Source organism: Microtus pennsylvanicus, chromosome 16 (genome assembly GCF_037038515.1).
Source record: "Microtus pennsylvanicus isolate mMicPen1 chromosome 16, mMicPen1.hap1, whole genome shotgun sequence".
Taxonomy (NCBI): domain Eukaryota; kingdom Metazoa; phylum Chordata; class Mammalia; order Rodentia; family Cricetidae; genus Microtus; species Microtus pennsylvanicus.
In genome coordinates, this window is record NC_134594.1 from 7,216,700 (window position 1) to 7,240,190 (window position 23,491).

The 23,491-nt window shown below is 38.2% G+C and overlaps 1 protein-coding gene across 6 annotated transcripts in view; it reads left to right on the forward strand.

Annotated features, from left to right (window-relative positions):
• The window catches only part of Phc3 (polyhomeotic homolog 3), a 64,500-nt gene that overhangs the window by 31,761 nt on the left and 9,248 nt on the right, over positions 1-23,491 (forward strand). For 3 of the 6 annotated variants that reach the window (XM_075950749.1, XM_075950746.1, XM_075950747.1), the window contains 8 exons: positions 755-1,626; positions 1,916-1,963; positions 6,345-6,498; positions 7,221-7,471; positions 13,971-14,130; positions 18,432-18,546; positions 20,608-20,740; positions 20,831-21,062. In XM_075950749.1, coding sequence (XP_075806864.1) covers positions 755-1,626; positions 1,916-1,963; positions 6,345-6,498; positions 7,221-7,471; positions 13,971-14,130; positions 18,432-18,546; positions 20,608-20,740; positions 20,831-21,062 — 1,965 coding nt within the window. Of the gene's footprint in view, positions 1-754; positions 1,627-1,915; positions 1,964-6,344; positions 6,499-7,220; positions 7,472-13,970; positions 14,131-18,431; positions 18,547-20,607; positions 20,741-20,830; positions 21,063-23,491 lie in introns of those variants that run through there. The other 3 variants (XM_075950748.1, XM_075950750.1, XM_075950751.1) reach the window with 2 other exon arrangements.

The window sequence follows — 23,491 nt, forward strand, 5'->3', positions numbered from 1 at the left end:
TTAGTACACTCAGTTTTCAGTCCTAGGCGTAAAGAGTCAGCATGGTGGGCACTGTTCCCGTTGTGAGGAGATCTGATCGATACCACTCAGTGCTTACCACTCACTCTGGACTTGCCATTGAGTGCAAAGGAATAAACACCATTATTTAGGTATCATGATCTTACTCCTGCATTCTCTGCAAAAAATCGGTTGCTCACTTAGGTTTGGAATGGCCCCTCCACTATAAGATTCAGCCATGTATTTTGCTTAATTGATTGACATTTTATGTGAAACAATTTCATTCTGATCAAATAATAAAGACTTCATTCAAGTTAAAATGCTCAGTTAGGAAACTTTCTAGCTAATTGATTATGCTGTTAGTTTGGGATGTGTTTTGTCTTAGAGGGGATGAGATCTTATCTTGAAGTCATCCTTGAGTGCTGATACTTCCCCTTCAGAGAAGAGGCAGAGTCAGGAGACTCAAGTGCAGAGACCTAAGTGCTAAGCTAGTAAAGCTGTTCTGTCGCCTGGAAGAGTAGAACGTGGGAGGCTGTACATATGTGACTAGATTGCTTTTCTGTCAGGGTTTCACAGCATAGCTTATTCATCTAGTATTTTAGCCTTGCAAGGAGAATGTCATAGAATGTCAAACTAGAAGACTTGTAACAGACTGCTAATGACTATGACTCTAATGTGAAAACTCTCCTTCTTTAGATTTATGTAAAAACTGTTTTGTTTTGAAATCAGTACTAATTGTCATTTTTTTCTCTCACAGCTTCATATTCTCCAATTCAGCCTCATTCTCTAATCAAACATCAACAGATTCCTCTTCATTCACCACCTCCTAAGGTTTCCCATCATCAGCTGATTTTACAACAGCAACAACAGCAGATTCAGCCAATCACCCTTCAGAGTCCAACTCAAGATCCGCCCCCATCCCAGCACTGTATCCCGCTTCCAAACCATGGCCTTTCTCCAGCTCCTAGTAATGCCCAGTCACAGCATTGCTCACCAATTCAGAGCCATCCCCCTCCTTTAACTGTGTCTCCTAATCAGGCACAGTCGGCACAGCAGTCTGTAGTGGTGTCTCCTCCTCCACCTCATTCCCCAAGTCAGTCTCCTACTATAATTATCCATCCACAAGCACTTATCCAGCCACACCCTCTTGTGTCTTCAGCTCTTCAAACAGGGCCAAATTTGCAGCAGGCTACTGCTGATCAGGTACAACCCACAGCACAGCTGAATCTTCCATCCCATCTTCCACTTGCAGCATCCCCTGTTGTACACATTGGCCCAGTCCAACAGTCTGCCTTGGTGTCCCCTGCTCAGCAGATTGTGTCTCCAACATCACACCAGCAATACTCAGCCCTGCAGTCATCTCCAATTCCAATCGCAACCCCTCCACAGATGTCGACATCTCCTCCAGCTCAGATCCCACCACTGCCCTTGCAGTCTATGCAGTCTTTACAAGTGCAGCCTGAAATTCTATCCCAGGGCCAGGTTTTGGTGCAGAATGCTTTGGTGTCAGAAGAAGAGCTACCTGCTGCAGAAGCTCTGGTCCAGTTGCCATTTCAGACTCTTCCTCCTCCACAGACTGTTGCGGTAAATCTCCAAGTACAGCCACCAGCAGCTGTTGATCCACCAGTGGTAAGCCCTCGGCAGCTCTTTGACTTTCTTGCTGAACTGAACGTAAAGCTGGTTCCCCCACACTGTGCTGTACTGTTAAATCTAAATGTCTATGATTTTTTTAAGCTTGCCTTTTTCCTGTGTCAGTATTCCAACAATGTATTGTATGGGCAAAGGAAAAAAATGTCGTTTGTTGTAGTATGGTTGCATGCTTTAAATTTGTGATGGTTATTAAAGTCCCTCGTTAATTTTATTACTATTTAAACAAATCCATCTGCTATCTTTACAGAGTTGATTTTTTTTCCCCAAGGGAATGCATTTGAACCAGTGTCATCTGCACAAAGTTTTTTCTCTTAAGGTGATTATCCTTCATAGATCCCTTCTGTATGTTCTTAAGCGCATGGTTTATCTAGCTAACCTTTCAGTTGGGTGCATTTGGAAGTCCTGGGCCTTGAGCAGCTTTTCTTTCAAGGAAGAGGTATGATTGTATGATATAACTTTTTTGACAAAATTGTGTTTTGTAATTAAAACTGTAAAAACATTTATTCCAGGGTAGAATTCAACTTTGCAAAAAACAATTGACTTTTTAAACTTTCTATCTACTAAGAGAAAATATATATTTAAGTTATTTCTCAGTTAAAAGGCTCAAAACCCTGAGTCTCTGTCTTTGACACTGAGAGTAACAGAAGTGCACTATATGAAGTAAGAATTTTGAGTAATTGGGATTTCAGTGGAATGTGTCAGAGTGAGCCTCTCGAAACGGACACATGAGGCCTGAAAAGGGAGGTTATCTTGAAAGTAGCTTTTTTCAAAATTTTCTCTTGAAGGACTTATTAAAATTCATTAAATGTTTTATGCAAAAACTGAAATAAGGTCCTTATGAGTTTAATCAGAATGACCAGATTCAGTTTCTTATTCAGGAAAAAAAATTTTTCTAAAAGGAAGTTTTGTGTTAAACTTTGAACATCACTGAAAGTCAGACCAGTTCTCGGGGCATGAGTTTGGCCATCTTGGGTTGTCCAGTGAGTTCAAGAGCAGCCTTGGCTACAGAGTCCATACAGAATATTTCTAAATTGAAATATTTAGATATCAAGTAACATTAATCTCAGAAAGGAAAGGAGTCTTGCTCTCTTCATTAGTAGAAACATTTGTTTCTTATGACTCTATTTTGTCGTTTGTTTTTCTATCCTAAGTGATCTTAACAGACACGGAGCTGCTCAGTTTTGCCTGTTACTGCCCTGGAAAGCCAGAAACCAGGAGAAACGGATGTTAGAAAACCCTGTTCTTTGATTGCCTCTGTGTTTATTTTCATGGTTTTTTAGAGCTCTTATAGTAGGTTTCGCTTTGAGGGTATGGTTGAGTGGTAGAGCACCTGTTTAGCATGGGCCAGGCCCTGTGCAGTCCCCAGTACTGCCAAAACAAAAGCATGGAAAACAGAGGTTTAGGAAAAATTCAGTACCTTCAAAAGAATCAAATTTCATTTCATTTTCTTAACATTTAATTAGGAGATTGGTTTTCAGTGAGTAAACAATAAAATTTCCATATTCCCTATATCCTTTTAATAAGAAGACTTTGGGCTAAAATAATTAGGGCAGAAATGCCCAAAATAAAACACTTTAAATACTGTGCCGAAAATACTGTTGGGCCTGTCTTGCTGATTTTGTCCCGTCACTGTGTGACAGCAGGCCGCTCCCTGCACACAGTGTCCTCTGAGTCCTTTCCCAGCAGCCGCTCCCTGCACACAGTGTCCTCTGAGTCCTTTCCCAGCAGCTGCTCACTTAAGTTGCTGTTTTTTTGTCATTCCCGCAAAAACACCATTTCTACCCTTGATTATTTCAAGTACTTAAGTGTAGATATATTTCTTTCTAATAAGATGTAAAAATTGAAAGAAAAGGTGAATTATCAAACTAAATCAGTGTGTTTTCAAAAAGATATTTCTATAAAAAAAACAGTTTTTTTTAAAAAATTGGGTGTAAATAAGATATGTTGAGGATAGATGATTTAGAACTAATAAACACATGTTCCTCAGTTTATTTAGGAAGGGAGACAGATGGGAATGTGGACTTTACTAAGGTAAGTTTGGCGGTCTTCGTTATTTTTAGAATAGTTACAGTTATGAGCTAAATAGGACTTGTGTAGATTGTTGTGATCTTGCGAGCAAAGCCTCCGATCACTACTCAGGAGTCTAGCTGTTGCATTTAGATGTTTTTGTGCTGATTGTATCAGACGTGTGACAAATTTCTTTTGCCTACTTTATTTACCTGTAAACTTGTTTTCTTTTATATGGGAGATTATAAAGAGCTCTCTTTATTTAATCTCATCATAAGAAGGAAAATTATTTTATAGTGTTCTTTGATTGATAATTTGAAAAAACAATGCTATTTGTATTATGGTCTTGTCCTTTTTTAAAAACTACTTTTCAAAAAGTCAGAATTCTGTGCACGGTGGAGCTCTGTTTTCTTAAAAGATAGTGTACCAGATGCTGCAGCAGCAGGTGGCCCAGCATTGAGGGAGAGGGTTAGCAGCTTGGCTGTGGCCATCTTTGAAAGAACTGTTTGTGAGGGAAAGGGTGCCATGGACTGAACTGGCTAAGAAGCCACTCTTGCATGGCTGCCCTCAGCCAGCTCTCCAGCCACTCCTTTGAATTAACTCCGCACCTTCTAGGTTGTAGGTCCCACAAACTTTATTTTATTTTTGTTATTGTCGTTTGTTAACCCCTAGGTATGTTGGTAGTGATATATTCTATGATGAGTATTATTCTATATTGTTAGTATATTATTTAATATATACTAAACCTTTCTGTTAGCATGAGCAGAGTAGTGGCTGTCAGTTGTGTAGCATACAGTAACAATTGACTTGATTCCACTTGTGACTGAGGTTCTCGTGAAGCAGTTTTCTGTTTCTGGGTTGCAAAAAGATATCTTTTAAAAAATGTTGCCTACTTAGTACCTAATTAGGATCATAGTTTAAGATATCATGTTAAATATAAAAAAAAACTCTGGTGGGATTTTAGGTTTTTGGGTTTTGGTTTTTTGAGACAGGGTTTCTCTGTGTAGCTTGGCTATCACTGAACTCACTCTGTAGACCAGGCTGGCTTTGGACTCAGAGATTTGCTTGCCTCCGTCTCCTGAATACTGGGACTAAGAGTGAGCAACACTACCACCCTCAGAAATTTTATTTATTTTTTAAGCAAAAATCATGTTTAATCCTTTTTTGCTGTTGTTTAGGTAGGCTCTTGCTATGCTCCCAGGCTGGTCTTGAACTCAGTATTCTGTCTTAGCTTTCTAAATGCTAGGATTGCAGGGTTGTGTCACCATTCCTGGATGGGTGTTTTATTTTAAGTAGATGCTTTGAGTTTTTGTTTCTGTTTTTTTTTATTTGTTTGTTTTTTATTAAACCAGTATTACTTGTGGTTATGCACATGTTCATAAATAAAACTTTATAGTATTTTACATGGTTTATGCCAGATTTAAAAATCTTAATTATTTTCGTATTAAATTCTAGACACCTCAAATTATCATTTTTTTCAACAGTTTAACTAAAATAGATGTCACTTAAAGTTAACTTTGTGAATGTTACAAGTTTTTTTTAACTGTTAAGATTTATTTCAATGTTAATTAGTTAAGAAATCTTAAAAAACCCTCAATCTTTGTAAATTTAAGTGGAAGCTTTGCCACACGAATGGAAATGAACTGTCTTACATTTTTGTGTTAGTAGATTATCTTTCATAAATAGCAACCAATCAAAGTACATCAGTTAATTTCTAGAGACACTTTGAAAATTAGTCCTTAAGTTTAATAAAACCTTAGTTGAGTAATTTAGCTCTAGTTACATGGTTTCTCCTCTGTGATTTTCTTTTTTTTCTTTTTTCAAGACAGGGTTTCTCTGTGTAGCTGGGGCTGTCCTGGAACTTATTCTGTAGACCAGGCTGTCTCAGACTCACAGAGATCCACCTGCTTCTGTCTCCTGAGTGCTGGGATTAAAGGTGCGCGCCACCACTGCCCGGTTTCCTCTGTGATTTTGATGTCAAAAGTCTTTCAGTAAAACCGTCACAGTTGCATTAAAGGCACTAAACGTTTACTTCTTTGTGGGAACCGAGAGGTAGAGCCACATAGCTTAGGTTATGTGTTCAGTTTTAAAGAAAGATCTGTATGTATTGTACTAACTCTAAGAATTCATTTGATTCTTGAGTAGAACAGAAAGGGAATGAAAATATGATTGCTGACTTTTCTGTAGTTTCATATACAATAATTTTCCTAATTTAGTTTTTATTAACAATGAGTAATCTTACATATAATTTTTGGCATTATATTGCCCTGGCATATATTGTTTTGGAAGTTTACTCAGAGTGTCTATAAAGTATTGGCCCCTGTTTTGATTCATGATAGGTTGAAATTAACAGAAGCAATGGTGTTTTTAAAATAGTTATTTGATTGAATAAAGCCAAAACCCTGTTTTTTTAATTCTTGAAAATATGTTCAGCTATGGTCATTATCATTTGGAAAGCCCGTGGTTCCGGGGTCCCATAACTGGCCCACAGTGTGCTTTCAGTGGTGCACTGCTGAGTAGTGTAAACACTTTTGTGAGTGATTTCAAAGTTTTCCTTTCAGCTTGTCAGTATAGACGTTTGCCCTGTTTTTAGTTTAATATATTTAGAATTAATTTTTTTTTTAAATTCAGAATACCACACTAGATGTAGTTTTGAAAATATCTGAAGGCAGTATGACTTGTCATTGCAGGTTTATCAAGTAGAAGATGTGTGTGAGGAAGAAATGGCCGAGGAGTCGGATGAGTGTGCGAGGATGGACAGGACACCACCACCACCCACCTTGTCTCCCGCAGCCGTAACTGTGGGCCGGGGGGAGGACCTGACATCGGAACATCCTCTGTTAGGTGAGGAGACAAAATATAGGAGGAGATTCTTTTTGATAGATGGCAAAATAGGAAATGTTCTTTTCATTGGAGATGGCATTAAACTGATATTACTGTTAACCGTAGCCAAAGATAGATTATACCAATATTGACTCAGGCTTAATTTAAATTGTTCTGTGATTGATGATTTCATGGCCCTCATGATTGTTTTCAATTAAGGAAAAACACTATCCTAGGTATGATTGTCAGCTGACCCTTCCTGTGGGCTGCCAACATACAGCAACGCTAGAAAGCAAAACACATTTGAGATTTGGTGGACCTCCCAGCTTTGCAGTTACAGTCTACAACCTGCCTAATCACTGGAATTCCTACTTACTTGGGAGCTTCTCCATCCTTTTTAATTTTTCAAATGATTATCTAGGTATCATGTGGAATAAAGAGAAATGTAAGGTATTTATTATCTGTATCGCTTAAAAGCAGACAAATTCAACTGATCATTTTTGAAATTACTTTGAAAATGATATTTAGGGCATTTTCATGTTTTATGGGGATAATAATGGTTTAGATGATAATTTTGAGCATGTTAGTGTACGTCTATAGAAAGGGGATATTAGCTTCTTCCTTCTGTGGATATTGTGCAATGAAATTAGACAGTAAGCATAATGCTTCTGGAAGACAGCAGGTCTGAGTGAGCTTCCATCTCTGCAGGGCAGGTGGCTAAAGGTCCATCCCTTCTCTTTCAGAGCAAGTGGAGTTGCCTGCTGTGGCCTCAGTCAGTGCTTCAGTGATTAAGTCTCCATCAGATCCTGCCCATGGCTCTGTTCCTCCACCACCGCTCCTGATTCCAGCTGCTGCCAGGAGGGGCAATAGCACATCCATGGCCAGCAGCGCTCCCAGCCTAGAGAACAAACCTCCACAGGCCATTGTCAAACCACAGATCCTGACTCACGTTATTGAAGGCTTTGTGATCCAGGAGGGATTGGAGCCATTTCCTGTAAGTAGAAAGCTTTTTGTGTTTAGAAGTTATTATTTATTTTTATTTATTTATTTTTTGTTGTTGTTTATTTTTTTTTGGTGGACAATGAAGGCTGATGAGAAGCCAAGGACAATGGCACTAGGTTTTGATCCTAATACATGAACTGGCTTTGTGGGAGCCTAGCCTGTTTGGATGCTCACCCTCCTGGACCTGGATAGAAGTGGGAGGGCCTTGGACTTCCCGCAGGGCAGGGAATTTAGAAGTTATTTTTAACCATATAACACCATCTTAAAAAAATTATCTGCTGCTGTTCTCTAAGAAAATACTTATAATCTTATTTTAAAGGTTGATTTTTTCAGTATTTTAAAGAATTTTACTCTCTAATATTTTATGTATTTTCCTATATAGGTTCTGAGACATTTTGTATTAAACATTTCTGATCTTAATTCTGCTTATCTGCCTGATGGAGATGCTTTTTGGGTGTGAGAATTAAATATGCTAGCATTATTCTTTGCTGTACCTGGCATTTATTAACCATAGCTATTACTTATTATTGTCATTGTAGTGATAATTACAACTTAACTTTTTCATATTATAAAAGTAATTCATGCTTTAAAACTTGAACTATCTAGAACAAATAATAATATCACTGTGCATGTATAGTCACGTAATCAAGATTATTATTATGCATACAATTCCTTTTTTACTTAATATATGAGCATTTATTTATCAATAATAACATTTTTGCACATTTTGAAATGTGACATAATCTACCTTATGTACAACCATAATATATAAATCCTCTCAAACACTGTTTTCATCTTATCACTGTTTAAATAGTCTAAGATACAACTTAGTGAAAGGATGCATTTTTAGCATGTTTGAGGTGCTTGTTGATATTTTCAGTACCCCCCACTCACGTGGGGTGGGGAGAAAGATATTATACATTTTTATGTAAGTTATCCACATTTTAAATAGTTTTTGTAGCGTAAATTCCTAAAAGTAATAGTATTTTGAAACATTATTTTATGGAAAGTTTGTTTCCTCATCTGCTACAAACATTGCTTAGTAGAATTACTTCTATAAATTTTGCTTGAGGCATATTAAGATACTGAAATAAGTACAGATTTTATTTTATTTTATTTTATTTTGTTTTTTCGAGACAGGGTTTCTCTGTGGTTTTGGAGCCTGTCCTGGAACTAGCTCTTGTAGACCATACTGGTCTCGAACTCACAGAGATCCGCCTGCCTCTGCCTCCCAAGTGCTGGGGTTAAAGGCGTGCGCCACCACCGCCCGGCATAAGTACAGATGTTTTAATTACAAAATTTTGAATCTACTTTAATATTTTTTTTTTTTAGAAAAGTTATTTTTGGGTATGGTGTTTTGTCTGCATGTGGCTATGCACCATGTGTGTGCTTATGGCCCTCAGAAAGCAGAAGAGGGTTTAAGACCCTTGAAACTGGAATTACAGGTGGCTGTGAGCCATCATATGGGTGCTGGGAATCAAACCAGGGTCCTTTGGAAAAAGCAATTACGGTACTTGACTGCTGAACATCTCTCCAGCCCCTACAGAAATTTCCAGTAGGCCATGGTTCCCTCCCATTCTACAACCAGCCTTCTTTCCAGGTTAGCTGAGGGCTTGCCTAAAAAGAATTAGTACATTTTCTTGGTTTAAAATTTTCCTGAAAATATTTCTAAAATAAGGATTCACGATGCTGAACACAATGACTATTTGTTGTTGATGTTAGTATCTCAGTGTTTGAGGAGTTTGTTTGTCCTGTAATTACAGTGATTAGCTTGCTCAAGACTTAAGTGCTTTGTAAAGAAGTAATCTAGCCAGGTGGTGGTGGTTTACGCCTTTAATCCCAGCACTCAGGAGGCAGAGGCAGGCGGATCTCTGTGAGTTTGGTGTCAGTTTGGTCTACAGTCTGAGTTCCAGGACAGCCAAAACCAGAAATAAATTAAAAAGAAGTAATTTAAACTCTCTGAACATTAGTATCCTTATCTATAAAATATATAAAGTATGAACTTAGGGTATAAGTGTTTGGTACAGTCTTGTTTAGCATGTAGGTGGCTATGACTTTCATCTCTAGCATTTAAGATGTTCATCTTTGTGTGTTGAATTTATTATTATTATATTATTATTATTAAGGAAGAACTTGAAAACATGCTTAATCAGATTTTTTCCCCTTTTATTGAAAGTAGCTTTTGCCAGGTGGTGGTTATGAACGCCTTTAATCCAACACTCAGGTGGCAGAGACAGTCTGCATGTAGGCTGCAGGTCAACCGAAAACACATCCAATAGCATTACTGGAGGTTCCTTGTCTAGGAGTATCATATCAGGGCTTACTTTTTTAATTATCTTATTTTTTATTTTTATTTTATTTATGGATATTTTTTCTGTCTCTTTTTACCCTACAAATCTTTTGCATATATATAAATGGCTCCCAGTTTAGTGTTTTAATGGGATTCTTGAGTGTCCAAACAAGTAGGTCTCTGTGTCAAATGTTTCATGTGTCTTTTCTTGGTCTCTTTTTCTTCTATTTCTTTTTCCTCTTCTAATGTATTAGTTTTTGTCTTATCTGATCATATTTTATTATTATCCTTTAGAAGCCTGTTTTCTAATGAGAGACAGATAGGGGGTAGATCTATATGGGATGGGAGTTCAAAGGGACAGAGAAATAGAGGGAGGGAAAACATAATTAGGATATATTATGTGAAAATAAAAACTACTTGTTTTATTTTGTTTTTTGAGACAGGGTTTCTCTGAGTAGCCCTGGCTGTCCTGGAACTAGCTCTTGTAGTCCAGGCTAGCCTCGAACTCACAGAGATCCGCCTGCCTCTGCCTCCCGAGTGCTGGGATTAAAGGCGTGCGCCACCACCGCCCGGTTTAACCACATGGAAATTGTATTAATTAAGACACTGCTTGGCCCATTAGCTCTAGTTTGTTATTGGCTAATTCTTACATCTTAATTTAACTCTTTTCTATTAATCTGTGTATCGCCATGTGGCTGAGGCTTACCGGCAAGATTCTAACTGACGTCTGTCTGAGGCAGAGGATCCATAGCTTCTCTGACTTTGCCCTTCTTCCTCCCAGCATTCAGTTCTGTCCCCCGCCTACCTAATTTCTGCCCTATCAAGGCGGTTTCTTTATGAAAGCAACACATAAACAGAAGGATCTCCTACACCACTATCCCTCAAATTTTAGTGGTCTCTCCTCATGTTTCCTTCATTGTACCCCTCTCCCTCCACCTCCCCACTTGATTTTCCCATTACAGTCTCCTGCTCCATCCATCCATAACTATTTATTTTATTTCTTATTCCCCCTCCCCCAGTCCCTTACTCACCTAACCTCTGGGTTCTATGGATTGTAGCTTGCTTATCATTGACTTAACAGCTAATACCCACATAAAATTGAATACATACCATATTTGTCTTTCTGGGTCAGGGTTACCTCACTCAGGATAATATTTTTCCAGTTCCATTTGTTTACATGATGTCTTTTTTTTTAAAACGGCTAAGTGATATACCATTGTGTAAATAAATGTACATTTTATTTATACATTCATCTTTTGAGGGACATCTAGGTTGTTTTCAGTTCCTGACTATTATAAATAAAGTAGCAGTGGCCGTGGTTGAGCAAGTGTCTCTGTGGTAGGATGGAGCATCCTTTGGCTATATGCTCAAGAGTGGTATAGCTGGATCATGAGTAAAGCAGCTCACATCTTCCTGAGGAGTTGCCACATGATTACCATAGTGATTGTACAATGAATGAATGCTTACCTTACTCCACATTTTTGTCAGCACGAGTTGTCATTTGTCTTATTGATCTTAGCCATTCTGATAGGTGTAAGCTGAAATCTGTAAGTAGTTTTGATTTACATTTCCCTGATGACTAAGGATGTTGAGCATTTCTTTAAATGCTTCTCAGCCATTTAGATTTCCTCTTTTGAGAATTCTGTTAAAATCCGTACCCCATTTTTTCTTTTATTGAAATTTGATTTCTTTTTCTCACATAATATATCCTGATTATGGTTTCCCCTCCCTCTGCTCCTCCCAGTTCCTTCCTACCTCCTCTGCCATCTGGATCAACTCCCTTTCTGTCTCTCACTAGAAAAGAAACAGGCTTCTAAGAGATAATAAATAAAATAAAGTAAAACTCTTACTTCAAAGTTGGACAGGACAAAAGAACAGAAGGAAAAAAGTTCAAGAGAAGGCTCAGGAATCAGAGGCCTACTCATTTGCAAACTCAGGAATCCCATAAGAACACTAAATTGAAGGCCATAAAATAATATGCAGAGAACCTGGTACCGACCTGGGAAGGTGCTTGTTTGCTGCCTCAGTCTCTGAGTTTATGTGACCCTTAATCATGTTGATTTCTAAGGCTTGTTTTCTTGGTGGCCTCAGTCCTCTCTGGCTCTTACACTTTTTCTGCTTCCTTTTCCACAGGGCTCCCTGAACTGTGAAGGGAGGGATTTGATGGAGACATTCCATTTAGGGCTGAATATTCTGAGGTCCCTCTCTGTCTGACTGTGGGTTTCTATATTTATTCTCTGATTATGACTGAGCTAGGCACTGTAGATCTGTACCCATTTTCAAATTGGGTTGTTTTCTTGATATCTAGTTTTTTGAGTTCTTTATATATTTTGTTTTTTTTTTCTTTATATATTTTGGATATTAGCCTTCTTTTGGATATATAGTTGGTAAAAATCTTTTCCCATTCTGTATATAGTCTGCTGCTTTGTTCTATTGATGGTATTTGCTGTGCAGAAGCTTCTGAGTTTCACCAGGTCCCATTTATTAGTTGTTGATCTTAGTGTCTGTGCTAATGGTGTTTTGTTCAGAAAACTACTTTGCTGAAAGTGTTTATCAGATGTAGGGAGTTCCCTGGTGGAATTTTTAGGGTCACTTATATATGCTATCATATCATCTGAAAATAAAGATACTTTGACTTCTTCCTTTCCAATTTGTATCTCCTTGATAAGGATTAAATTTGGTTTTATCATAGAATGTCTTACTTTTTCCATCTATGGAAATTGAAAGTTTTAGTCGATATAGTGGTCTGGGCTGGCCATCCATAGTCTCTTAGAGTGAGTAGAACATCTGTTCATGCCCTTCTGGCTCTAAGAGTGTCCATTTAGAAGCCAGCTGTTTTTCTGATAGGTCTACCTTTATATGTTACTTGGTCTTTTCTTTTGCAGCTTCTAATACTTTCTCTTTTCTGTGTATTTAGTGATTATTATGTGCCAAAGAGAATTTGTTTTCTGGTCCAGTAGGTTTGGTGTTTCTGTATTTTTAAAAGCTACCAGCAAGATAGTGCAGCAGGTAAAAGCCATTTCCATGCTAACTTGACAATCTGACCCACAAAGAGGTAGAAAGAGCATACTTAACCCCATAAATTTGTTCTCTTCTGTCCACATATGTGCTGTGGTACATCCTTACCCTCCCCACCCCCACCCTCCCCACATGCGCGAGCTAATGATGATAAGTTGGGTCTGGTGGCACAGGTCTGTAACCTCAGTTACTTAGGCTGTTGATGTTAGAATTCCAGTTCAAGGCCAGTCTGAGCAAGATTCCCTCTCAAAGTAAATAACACACAGACATTCTGGGCAGTGTGAACTGGGGAAAAGGCATCCCCTGTGTAAGTATGAACACACCACACCCATGACTGTTCCCCAGTCTTCACCACCAAATCATAAAATGTTTGCAGATTCATACAGCCTTGTATTAGAAAGAGCTAGTCTCGTGTGTTCAAGCTTTGGGAAAAAGAGATGGTTGCTGAACTGAATAGTACCATGAAAAGTGAAGCTGGACATGGGCATTGCATAGGACTGTAATCCCAGCACTGGACAGAGGCTGAGACAAGAGGAGCTACATGGTGAGAGGCTATCTTCAAAGAATTCTGAAGAGGGGCTAGAGAGATGGCTCAGGGGTTAAGAGCCCTGACTGCTGTTTCAGAGGACCCATATTCAATTCCAAGCACCCACATGGCAGTTTACAACTGTCTGTGACTTCAGTTCCAAGGGACCCAACACCCATGGCAAAACACCAAGGCGCATAAACAACAGCAATAACAAAACATTCTAAAGAAACAGATGAGGGTATAGTTAGTGCAAGACCTTGGATTCAGTTCCCAGAACTGCAAAATAAATCAATCCAAGCAGCAACTGCCTCCCTTTCACTGCTTTCCTATTGTGCAGGATAATTTGATTGCTCCTGTTTTTAATATTACAAATGTAAGGAATTACTAGATTTTAAGACTTTTTTTAAAAATCTACTTGCCTAATGCAGCAGTGCATTGTATATGACTGCAGTGTGTATTCTGCTGCTGGCTAGCAGTAGTGCATATGTATAGAACCTTCTACTTGATGATTCGCCCTTAATTATTGGATTTGATGATTGAGTAAGTAAATATCACAACTACCATTCTTTCTGAGGGGTCATTTTAAAAATAGACTCATTTATTTCTGATTAATTTTTAGGGATTATTTCTTTTTATTCTCTTTTCCATTTAAAGGTGAGTCGCTCATCTTTGCTGATAGACCAACCTGTGAAAAAGAGGCCTCTTTTGGATAGTCAGGTGGTGAATTCTGTGTGTGTTCAGCCAGAACTACAGAATAACACAAAGCATGCAGATAATTCATCTGACACCGAGATGGAAGACATGATTGCTGAAGGTCTGTGGTTCCCATCAAGGTTTTTCTTTAACTAGGACTTTTATTGCTTGAAATAGGATAAACTTTTTATTCTGCATAGGTTTTCACTTGGAAAGAATTTAGTTTTGCTTACATACAGTGAGTATGTGAACACTCTATTAACCAGAATAATGGGTGCGCTAACCACTCTGATAACTCAGTAACTAGGAGATCAGTAATATTGGTGCTGATTTGTACAGTAGATTTCTAGTGAGGGAAAAGCAATTTAAAAGTTTCTGAATCAGAACAATCAATTCTTGCTTTTAAAAAGCAGACCTAATAAGTAACAAATGAGTGTTTTGCTGAATTTGCTTCAAAATATAGAGCATTTAGGTGTGTGGTTTTAGATTTATTCTTGTGATGGGTGTTATAAACTGGGTATTACAGTTACATTCAGGGTGTTCTCTTCAGCCAATAGATGATAACATTTGTTCTAAAAAAAAAAATACTGGGGCTGGAGAGATGGCTCAGAGGTTAAGAGCATTGCCTGCTCTTCCAAAGGTCCTGAGTTCAATTCCCAGCAACCACATGGTGGCTCACAACCATCTGTAATGAGATCTAGTGCCCTCTTCTGGCATGTGGGCATACATGGAGGCAGAATGTTGTATACATAATAAATAAATAAATCTTTAAAAAAAAAAAAAAATACTGTTAATTTCCTTACTGTCCCAGCTCCTTTTCAACTGACTATACTCTGATACCAGATATCCCTTAGAAGTCAAACTGATAAAAATGGTTGAGGTAAACACAAAACTGATGTTCTGTGCCTTTTAGGTCACCTATTTATAGTTAGCAAAGCTTGTACTTTTTTAAAAATGGGATTCTGAATGTGTGCTTAAAGAAATAACCAATGAAACAAAACTACCTAGCTGTATTGTGTAGGAGTCTTCATAAGAGATTGTTCTTATCATTTGATCATGGCCCTTCAGTTGATGATATTCAGTCTGAAGTGTTTAGTCAGGGTCTTATAATGGTAAACTCATTAACATCTTTGTCTTTGTAATTATCCTTGGGATCTCTAAAATTAATTTATTCTTTTGCAAATACTCATTTAATTTATGTTTCTTTATTGTGGTTTTTTAATTTATTTTTATTTCACGTGTATTGGTGTTTTGCCTCCATGTATGTCTATATGAGAGCGTCAAATCTCCTGTTAGAGAAGGTTGTGAGCTGTCATGTGGGTACTGGGAATTGAACCTGGGTCCTCTGGAAGAGCAGCCAGTGCTCTTACCTACTGAGCTATCACCCCAGCCCCTTATTGGGTGTTTTTACACAATGTTAAATTTACCAAAGTGGCATGTTGGTAAGTAAAACCGTCATCCTTCAGATTCTTAGAGGGTGGCACCTGCCGTTGGTAGTGTTTTATAAGCTATTGTGAAGTAGTCAACATTTTTACTTCTTATTTGAACCACCAAGCCTGTAATAGTATAACATTTGACTTTTACTAATGTTTGGTTATTTTGAGCTCAGTTTCATTTTTTTCTGTGTAGAAGATTCCTAACCATGAAGCGCTCTAAACATGCATTCAGTTAGAGAGAGCTGTGTGCTCTTCCCTTATCCCTAGGTCCATTGCTATGAACGGTCTCATGTCATGCATCTTTTTGTTTGCTTCTCTCCCAAACTTCCCTTCGCTGCCTTTCTTTCCTACTTCTCCTCCATCCTTTCCTCCCTCTTTATGAAAGTTGTAGCCATTTTATTTCACTGATATAGTATGTATCTCTTAAAAGCAGATATTTTCTTACATAATTAAATAACAAAATTAATAATTCTTTGGTGTAATACCTGATCCATATTCAGATTTTCTTAGTTATTTGAAGCATGTTCTTTCACAGTCATCTGATTAACATCAGGATCCAAACAAGGTCACCATGGTGACTTTCATTATTAGAATTTAATTTTATTTATTTTAATTCTCAAATACATGTTTTTAATTAGTTGATTATATGTGAGGACATTTCATATTTTAGATGAAAAGTAGTGAAGATGAATGTTTAGGTTTTCTTTTTTCTTCTTTTGCTTGTATCTGTAAGAAGTACATAAATGAAAGTTCTGGGCTAAAATGTGTTTGTCATGTCAACCCTGCTGAATAGACAGAAGGAGCATGGACTTCTGGGAAGTTTTAGAACATGTTTCATGATATTTGTAGTTTATAAACTATAATGGGCAACATATAGCATTGCTAGTGTGCCGGCATATGAAAGGTATGTACAGAAAGACATGAAAGCATACCCTCCTTCCCATAAGGAACTGGTTTTTTTTTTTTGGTGTTTTTTTTTTTTTGGTTTTTCGAGACAGGGTTTCTCTGTGGTTTTGGAGCCTGTCCTGGAACTAGCTCTTGTAGACCAGGCTGGTCTCGAACTCACAGAGATCCGCCTACCTCTGCCTCCCAAGTGCTGGGATTAAAGGCGTGTGCCACCACCGCCCGGCGGAACTGTTTGTTTTGTTGGAGATTAGGGAATCTCCACTCCAGAGCAGCAAATGTTAGATTTAGATAACAAGAAGACAGAACTGAAGTTATTTTCAGCTTGGTGAATTTCTTATGAGTTTGATCTCTGTTTTGTGTCTTGAAAAACCAAACCAAAACAAACAAGCTAACTTTTTTTTTTTATTGATTTTTTATTGAGCTCTATTTTTCTCTGCTCTCCTCCCTGCCTCTCCCCTTCCCTTCAACCCTCTCCCAAGGTCCCCAAGCTCCCAATTTACTCAGGATATCTTGTCTTTTTCTACAAGCTAACATTTTAAGTCTTTCATAGTTTTAATTTTCCAAGGCCATTTTATAATTTCGGCATTTTTTTATTGTATAAACCAGTATTCATGCAATAAAATTTAGAGTAAAATGGTGTGATCATTTACTTTGTGGCTGTGTTTTTTTTTGTGTGTATAATTTCAGTTTAAAAACCACCCATTTTTAAGATAAGCAAACTATTAAATTCATGGTATGTACCATTTGCTTCTCTGCTACTGTGATAACCTTGGCCAAAGCCAGCTTGGCAGGGGAAGGGTTATTTCAGCCCATTATCAAAGGAAGCCGAGGCAGGAGCTGAATCAGAAACCATGAAGGAACACTGCTTACTGACTTGCTCAGCTTGCTGATTTGTACAAAACCCAGGAGTGGCACTGCCCACTGTTGGCCCACCTCAATCTTTTATTTAAAAAAAAAAAAAAGCTCCAAAGACATGCCCCTAGGCCAACTGCTGGAGGTGATTCCTCATTTGAGTTCCTTCTGGTTGACAAAAAAAAATCAGTACAGTTAATACAAACACTTTTAAACTTTAACCTTTCCTTTCTTGTGCACCTCAAGATCCCATATTAGTATCACAATATGAAACGTATTCCCACTTTTATGTGTGAGTGCTCTGTCTTCATGCACACCAGAAGAGGGCATTAGATCCCTTATAGATGAGTGTGAGCCACTATGTGGGTGCTGGGAATTCAACTCAGGATCTCTGGAAGAGAAGCCATCTCTCAGCCCCAGTACTCTTAGTCCTTACATGGAAACTGTGAAGTGGAGCAGACATCCATGTAATAGTTACTTCAGCTCTTTGGGAAAGGTCATGAAGATTGAGCTGTTTGCTTTAGGTGCCTGAAGGAAGAGGTAATAGTGAAGGAGAGAGTTTTAAAAAGGTTGGGGTTGGGGTTAGAACTAGCATTCTTACTCAGCAGGGAGCACCCTAGAAAATGCACCAGTAGTTGGACATTATGACACTGTTTGAGATTTTAAAAGCAGAATTAATTTTATTTAATACTAAAAGGAACTGTTTTATAAATTGACAGTATATCTTTATAAAATTAGTCATACACTGCACATAATATTTTATATGTCTTACTAAAATCAAACATACAGAAGTGTCTCCATTTTGAAACCAGTCTCCTCTTCATAGGAATTTAAAGGGTTTCTCTGCTGTAAATCTTCATAGCATAGGGCACTAAATTCATATATCACATTCTGCCTTTTGAAATTGTTTCTTTCTAGTGGACCATGAGTACATGGCCCTCATTTCATTTCTCAGTGTTTGTAACTCATACATTGCTGTTTGTACATTCTAGACATGCTGGATTCTTAGCAAAACTAGCCTATGCTTATTTGTATAGATGAATTTATTGTATAGAAAAAAACACATCATTCTTATGTAGAAACAAGGAATTAGTAGGAGCCCAGCCAGAGTAGCTCTGGATCCAAAGAAGGTGAAGAAATCTTGATCTGACAATGTTGTGTAATTAAAATTAGAGGCTGAAAGAAATTTTGACCACTCAGATTTTTGGCTTTTCCCTTCTTTTTTTAGAGACATTAGAAGAAATGGATAGCGAATTGCTTAAGTGTGAATTCTGTGGAAAAATGGGATATCCTAATGAATTTTTACGGTCAAAACGATTCTGTACTATGTCATGTGCCAAAAGGTATGTTGGTGTTCTTGGATTTGTTTATGAGAACCAGTAACTTTTGCAAAAACGTCAAGACATGGTTATAGATGAGCTTTGGTAGGAATTAGCTATGGTAACAACGGGGAAGGTTAGGTCAGCAGCCACTTACTCTGTGTCTCGTTACTAGAATTTACTAAGTAAATTTTATGTACTAATAATGCAGTTTCATAGTGAATACTCATGAAGCATCAGTCATCTGGTACAAGGATATGCTTTGGAGAATCTCTCCTATAGCATATGTAAGTATATGATAGAATATTAATTTTTGTGTTTTAAAAATCATAACTAATTAATTACTAATTAATTTTGAAATTAATTTTTTATGTAGGATCTTGTATTATAGCCCTGGCTGACCTGAATTGACTGTATAGACCAGGCTGGTTTCCAATGTTCTATGGCCCTCCTGTTTCTGCTTCCCAAGTGCTGGGATCATAGCCATGTACCACCATCCCAGACAGAACCCTGGTCTGTAAAGATTAATACAGGTCATAGCAATGTACCACCATACCAGATAGAACACTAGTCTATAAAGATGAATACGGGGCCTGGAGAGAAGGCTTAGCAGCTACGAATACCAGATGCTCTTTTGGAAGACCTGGGGGGTATGCTTAGGTTAATTATTTTGAAATTTATATTCTCTTAAGAAGCCAGTAATTTTCTTGTTTGACCATACCATTTTGTATACTTGTCACAGAACTACCTTTAGTGAGAATAATAAAAGTAAATTTCTATCAAAAGTGGACTCATTGCTTCAGTTCATTACTCAAATGTTTATTCATGATTAGTAGTAGGTCTATAAGATTATGTAGGATTTATGCTCTAACTTGAATTTCACTTTGCATGAAACACATGAAAGAACAGCAAATTTCTAATGCTGGTCAAAACCACTTACAAATTGTGAAATGGTCTGTCTTTCAGGGTATTCTGAACCTCTTGGATGTTTAGAAGTATACCAGGATATTTAACACTGTCTGCCACTCCCTTTCCCAGATAGGGACTACTTCAGATGAACCTCTTTCAGTCAGGGACCCTAGCACAGTGAAGCCTGGCTGACAGAGCAAGGAAGAGAGGAAGAGTCAGGTCAGGGAAGTGCTTAGCTGTCATTCTTGGAGAGCTAAATATATAAGGACTAATTGCCAGGCACAAGACTAGTTCTCTCCTTTCTTCAGTAGTAAGTTTTGTCACCTGATATGTTAGTTATATCAGAACGTCACTTTGCTGAGCCCACAGATAAACCCATAGGAACACAGCAGGACTTCTTCAGTTATTTCAGTGGCTCTCAGGGACATTTGCATCTTTAGAGAACAAATAGTCTATTATTTCTCAGAGTTTTCCTTACTTCCATCTCTGATATTTTCATAAAACATAGGTAAACAAAATTACATATATTATTCTAGAATAGTTATCAGTAACAAAATTAATATGTGTATTTTGCTTCTAAAAATATATGTGCACTTTGTGTGTGCCTGATAGAGAAGCCAGAAGAGGGCATTGGAGCCCCTAGACTTGGGGGTTCAGGCAGTTGTGGGCCTTCATTGTGTGCTGAGAACCAAACCCTAGTGTCCACATGTGTAGATATGTCTGCACACATATGTACTCCAGTACCTGCGTATACATTAAAAGCAAAAGACAAAGCAAAACTCCAAATATATTACTTGTCAAATAGTTTAAATAAGCTTTGGAAATATTTATTACAAAGTATCTCTTCTGGAACCATGAATTTTCTTGCTATGTTGCAAGTTATCTTCTGCATTTTGCAGGTTTTTCATTATTTTTCTATAATCAGGAGAAAATACCATTACCTTGTTATAAGTGTCCAGTATTATGTTGAGAGAGATTTTATAATATACACAGAGGCTATTTTTGACCTGTAGGTTAAAGTAATCCATTCAATAAGATAGCTGTACTTTGTGAGATATTATAGTCCTTAATAATTGTCTAGTACTTTCTATGTCACAATTGTACTTTAAAATTACAGTTAGATTCTAAATTGGTTGTCCCATATTTTGCTTGATTTTTCTTTCTTGAATTTCTTAGGTACAATGTTAGCTGTTCTAAAAAATTTGCACTTAGTCGTTGGAATCGTAAGCCTGATAATCAAAGTCTTGGGCATCGGGGCCGTCGTCCAAGTGGCCCTGAAGGAACAGCAAGAGAACATATCCTTAGGCAGGTCTGTAGAAAGCTTGCTTCAATGTACAATGTCCTTTTCAGAAATGCAAGGGAAGTGCAATGCTGTATTTTACTTTACTGCATTTTCCAGCTTCCAATTACTTATCCATCTGCAGAAGAAGACTTGGCTTCTCATGAGGATTCTGTGCCTTCTGCCATGACAACTCGTCTGCGCAGGCAGAGTGAGCGGGAAAGAGAACGCGAGCTGCGTGATGTGAGGATGAGGAAAATGCCTGAGAACAGTGACTTGCTTCCAGTTTCACAGACAGAGCCCTCTATATGGACAGTCGATGATGTCTGGGCCTTCATCCATTCTTTGCCTGGTATGTGACTCCCTTAGCCTGGATGCTTTCCTTGTGCCTTCACAAGAAAGTGACATTACGTCCATCCACAGCTTTGGCATTCAAGGCTAGAGAAACTGTGTGTGCATTTGCTATTGAAATGTGACCTGCTCCCTCTTACCTGTCCTCAGAATGACTGTGCACTCCTTCATGCCCCCAAACGAGTGAAAAACGGACTGACTAGTCCTGCCATTGCTCTGGTGCCCAGTCGGTGAATAGTAAGGTGCTCTCTTCTCTGTCCTGATCTCTGAGGGCAGGAGAGTGAATCAGACACTTCTCCCCTTCTGCTTGTCTATTTTCTAATCATTTTCCTCTTCATTTCCTCAGCCGATTCTTTTAGAAACTGAAACAAGAAAGGCGTGCATATATTTTTGAAAGCTAATTCACACTGTAGAGTAGGACAAACTTGATTCCTTTGTAAAAACGTGACATCCGTTCTAATGCTGAGGGTAACTTCTTATGTCTGCCTGCTCTCTGATACTTACCCACTAGCTTCAGCTTCCCCTCCCCCTCTTTTGGGTTTTTGAGACAGGGTTTCACTGTGTAGCCCTGGCTGTCCTAGAACTCACTCTGTAGGCCAAGCTGGCCTCGAACTCTCAGAGATCCATCTGTCTGTCTCTGCTTCCCGAGTGCTGGAATGAAAGGCATGCCCCACCACCACCCGGCTAGACCTTCTTGTTTTACTGAGTTCATTTGCATTTAAGATCATTACATATCATTAAGAAGAGACTGTGTTGATTGGTTCTATTTAGGCCATCCTCCCTCCCTCCCTTCCTTGCTGATGAAATGGGAGTATTTATGAATTGCTTTAACCAACCAAATAATCCTATTTGTGCAGTCAGTTACTGCCTTTCCAAAAGTTTATCTTAGAGTAGCTTAGGGTAAATCTTACACTAGGAAAATGTGTTTCGCTTTCTTTCTGCCTCTCTGGCATTTATAAATATCTTTCTGAGCTCCTTCAGGCTGTTTCTTTTTCCTGAGTATTTTTACCAGCTTTTCTTATAGTGGGAACAAGCGTATACATTTTGTGATGTCTTACATTTTCTTTCCAGATAGGATGAGCTTCCTTATAGTCAGGGCCCCTGTATTTTCACTCCTGGGTTTCTGTTATTTTTGTGTGTTACCATGCTATTAAGTACTCAGTGGGTCTATGTTAAAGCACCCAGGTAGGAGATTCAGTCTCAGAGCTGTTAGGGTGAGAAGTAACATGAACTTGTGGGCACAGAGCCTTCTGGTTAACCAGTTGCAGGCTATCTTCTGTACTGTCCTTTAGTGAACTGCTGATCTGTGAATCCATAGATTGGATTTCTCTTTAGGAATGTAAAGTAGGAATTTTTTTTTTTTAAAGTATAACTCTTTCTGTATATGTCTTTGGGGACATGTTTATACAGCAGTATTGAGTGGCACTTGGTGTCTTTCCTGCAACTTTAGTGAGGTCAGTTTGTGCATAGAATGTTTTGATTTAGATTTGAAAGTGGGAGAATTGATTGTGGACACTGGAAAATTCAGGTGGGACACGAGCAGGGCCAGTGTGTGACCTAGAGCTGTTTACTCGGTCACGAGGCAGCAGAGCTGCCTGGCTGCCTCCTTTGTGTGTAATGTATTCAGTGCTTGGCCTCAGGGTGTTGGGCTCTCACAGAACTTTTACTCTGACTATCTTGAATACTTAAAAAACCATCTTGTTTTTCCTCAGTGAGTTTCTAGATGTGTGCTTGTCTCCTTTCTATAAGTCACTTTATATTTTTTTCATTTCTGTGCTAATGATACTTTTTGTGGTTGGCTTGAGAAAATTGGGATCTAAAAATGATAACACACATTATTTAATCATGCTGTTTCCAATACACTTTAAAATTATTTTGCTAGCACCTTTACTGTCTACCTACAAACTGACATCTGTAAAGGAACCCCAGTCAAGAGGAAGAAGAGCATGCTGAGTACTTCCTCTCAGGAGCTTTTTATTTCTCTTCCCAGTGCAGCTTTTGTGGTCCCCTCTCTTTTACTCCTCATTTCTGAATCTAAGTAAGCCTATCCTCTCTCTCTCTTTCCTTCCCTGGTTCTTATAAATAAGACTGGAGAGAAGAACCTTAGTTCTTCCATAAAAGAAGGATGAAGTCACAACTAGATGCAAGATTAGTCAGTTTTGTTGAGAGCTACCTCTGGGAAAAGAAAAAGGGGCTTTTCTATGGTGAGTAATCCCGTTTCATCTATATGTGTGGTACTTGGGCAAAACCATACAAATCATATACAGGACTTTGAAATATAAATTTTTGAAAGTCTGAGAAATTACCAAAATAGAGAAATGAAAAGCTGGCTGCTCTATAAGATGCAGTAAAGGAAGAAATAACAGCCAGTAGGGACACTGAGGAAAATGATGGCCACGTGAACACATGCGTGGAGCATGTTACTCCACA